Raw genomic sequence first — 1528 nt, 5'->3', positions numbered from 1 at the left:
TTTGTTTCTGGCTATTTTGAGCCTATAATCGAACCCACAAATGCTGATGTTCCAGATACTCAACTAGTCTAAAGAAGGCCAGTTTTATTGCTTCTTTAATCAGAACAACAGTTTTCAGCTGTGCTAACCTAATTGCAAAAGGGTTTTCTAATGATCAATTAGCCTTTTAAAATTATAAATTGGATTAGCTAACACAACGTGCCATTGGAACACAGGACTGATGGTTGCTGATAATCGGCCTCTGTACGCCTATGTAGATATTCAATTTTAAAAATCTGCCGTTTCTAGCTACAATAGTCATTTAGAACATTAACAATGTCTACACTGTATTTCTGATAAATTTGATGTTATTTTAATGGACAAAAAATTTGCTTTTCTTTCAAAAACAAGGACATTTCTAAGTGACCCCAAACCTTTGAACGGTAGTGTATATATAAATCACAGGAAATCACATGTTTTACTGCACTGGGCCTTTAACAAACAGCTAATCATAAAATCTCTATAGGACATTGCTGTGTGTCTGAGCAAGAAAAGAAAAGTCACCTTTTGCAGCAGTACACACARGCCCAGGTGACTGTCACGATGAAGACAATGACCATGAAGAAGGACAGGATGAAGTAGAGAACCCGCCACTCTGCCAAACAGAAGAGAGAAAAGACTGGCACTGTGAATGTAGCATCTCACAGCAGACGGGGCAAAAACTATGTCATCCTCTCAGGACCGATGAATGAACATAGCTCACCACAGTTGCTCTCTCCATCGCCAAAGAACCTGCGAATGACGTTCTCCGTCCAAAAGGGGTCACAGACACACTCCTTGGTGATTGGGTCACACGTCCCACGGCCCGAGCAGCGGAGCAAGCACACTGTGTGGGGTGAACACCAATACACAAACAGGATCAGCATACACCACGGCAGAGGACAAAGACAGACAGCTTTCTTACTCACCAAGTGATGAGATCTAGTCTAATTTAATCTCTCATGTAATATAATCAGAGATGGTCTATAATATTGTTATAACATTGTAACAGGCTTTGATATAATATGATCAGGTAAGATGTGGTGTTCTGTGTTGTGGTACTCACTGACTGTATCCACTCGAAGGACTCTGAAGAGCAGGTAGTCAGTCTTCTCCCTCAGCAGCTGACCACGCAGCACACTGGCCAGTTTAGGACCAGGCACTGGCCTCTCAGGACCCTGCACTGAGAACCTCAGCACTGTGCTACACACACACACACAGAATACACATGAACAATGTGTAAAAAAAACAAAAAAAACATGAGTGCTTTGTATGTGTTTTCTGCATTGGGCAGTACCTGATATCTGAGTGTCCCCATAGGCCCCTTAGGTGTAGGTCATTGTCCAGGACGTGGAGCAGTGCGGCCAACTGTCTGAGCACTGTGTCCTTCTGTGACACACTCACCTGGGCCAGCGCCACCAACATCTCCACCTCCACCTCCTCACGACCCCCAGGGTCTGTGGACACACAGAGAACATACCCACTCTGACAGAACACACATATGCTGTAC

The 1528-nt window shown here is 43.8% G+C and overlaps 1 protein-coding gene across 1 annotated transcript in view; it reads right to left on the bottom strand.

Annotated features, from left to right (window-relative positions):
* Window positions 1-302: 302 nt before the first annotated feature.
* The window catches only part of LOC111958744 (uncharacterized), a 15103-nt gene continuing 13877 nt past the window's right edge, over window positions 303-1528 (bottom strand). Inside the window, exons 7-10 of the mRNA XM_023979994.2 lie at window positions 1316-1522; window positions 1085-1221; window positions 743-865; window positions 303-634 (exon numbers count right to left, since the gene is read on the bottom strand). Coding sequence (XP_023835762.2) covers window positions 540-634; window positions 743-865; window positions 1085-1221; window positions 1316-1522 — 562 coding nt within the window. The 3' untranslated portion in view covers window positions 303-539. The remainder of the gene's footprint in view (window positions 635-742; window positions 866-1084; window positions 1222-1315; window positions 1523-1528) is intronic.

Source organism: Salvelinus sp. IW2-2015, linkage group LG35 (genome assembly GCF_002910315.2).
Source record: "Salvelinus sp. IW2-2015 linkage group LG35, ASM291031v2, whole genome shotgun sequence".
Lineage (NCBI taxonomy): Eukaryota > Metazoa > Chordata > Actinopteri > Salmoniformes > Salmonidae > Salvelinus > Salvelinus sp. IW2-2015.
The sequence above is the reverse complement of the archived record's forward strand: the minus strand, read 5'-3'. Positions and strand labels throughout refer to the sequence as shown.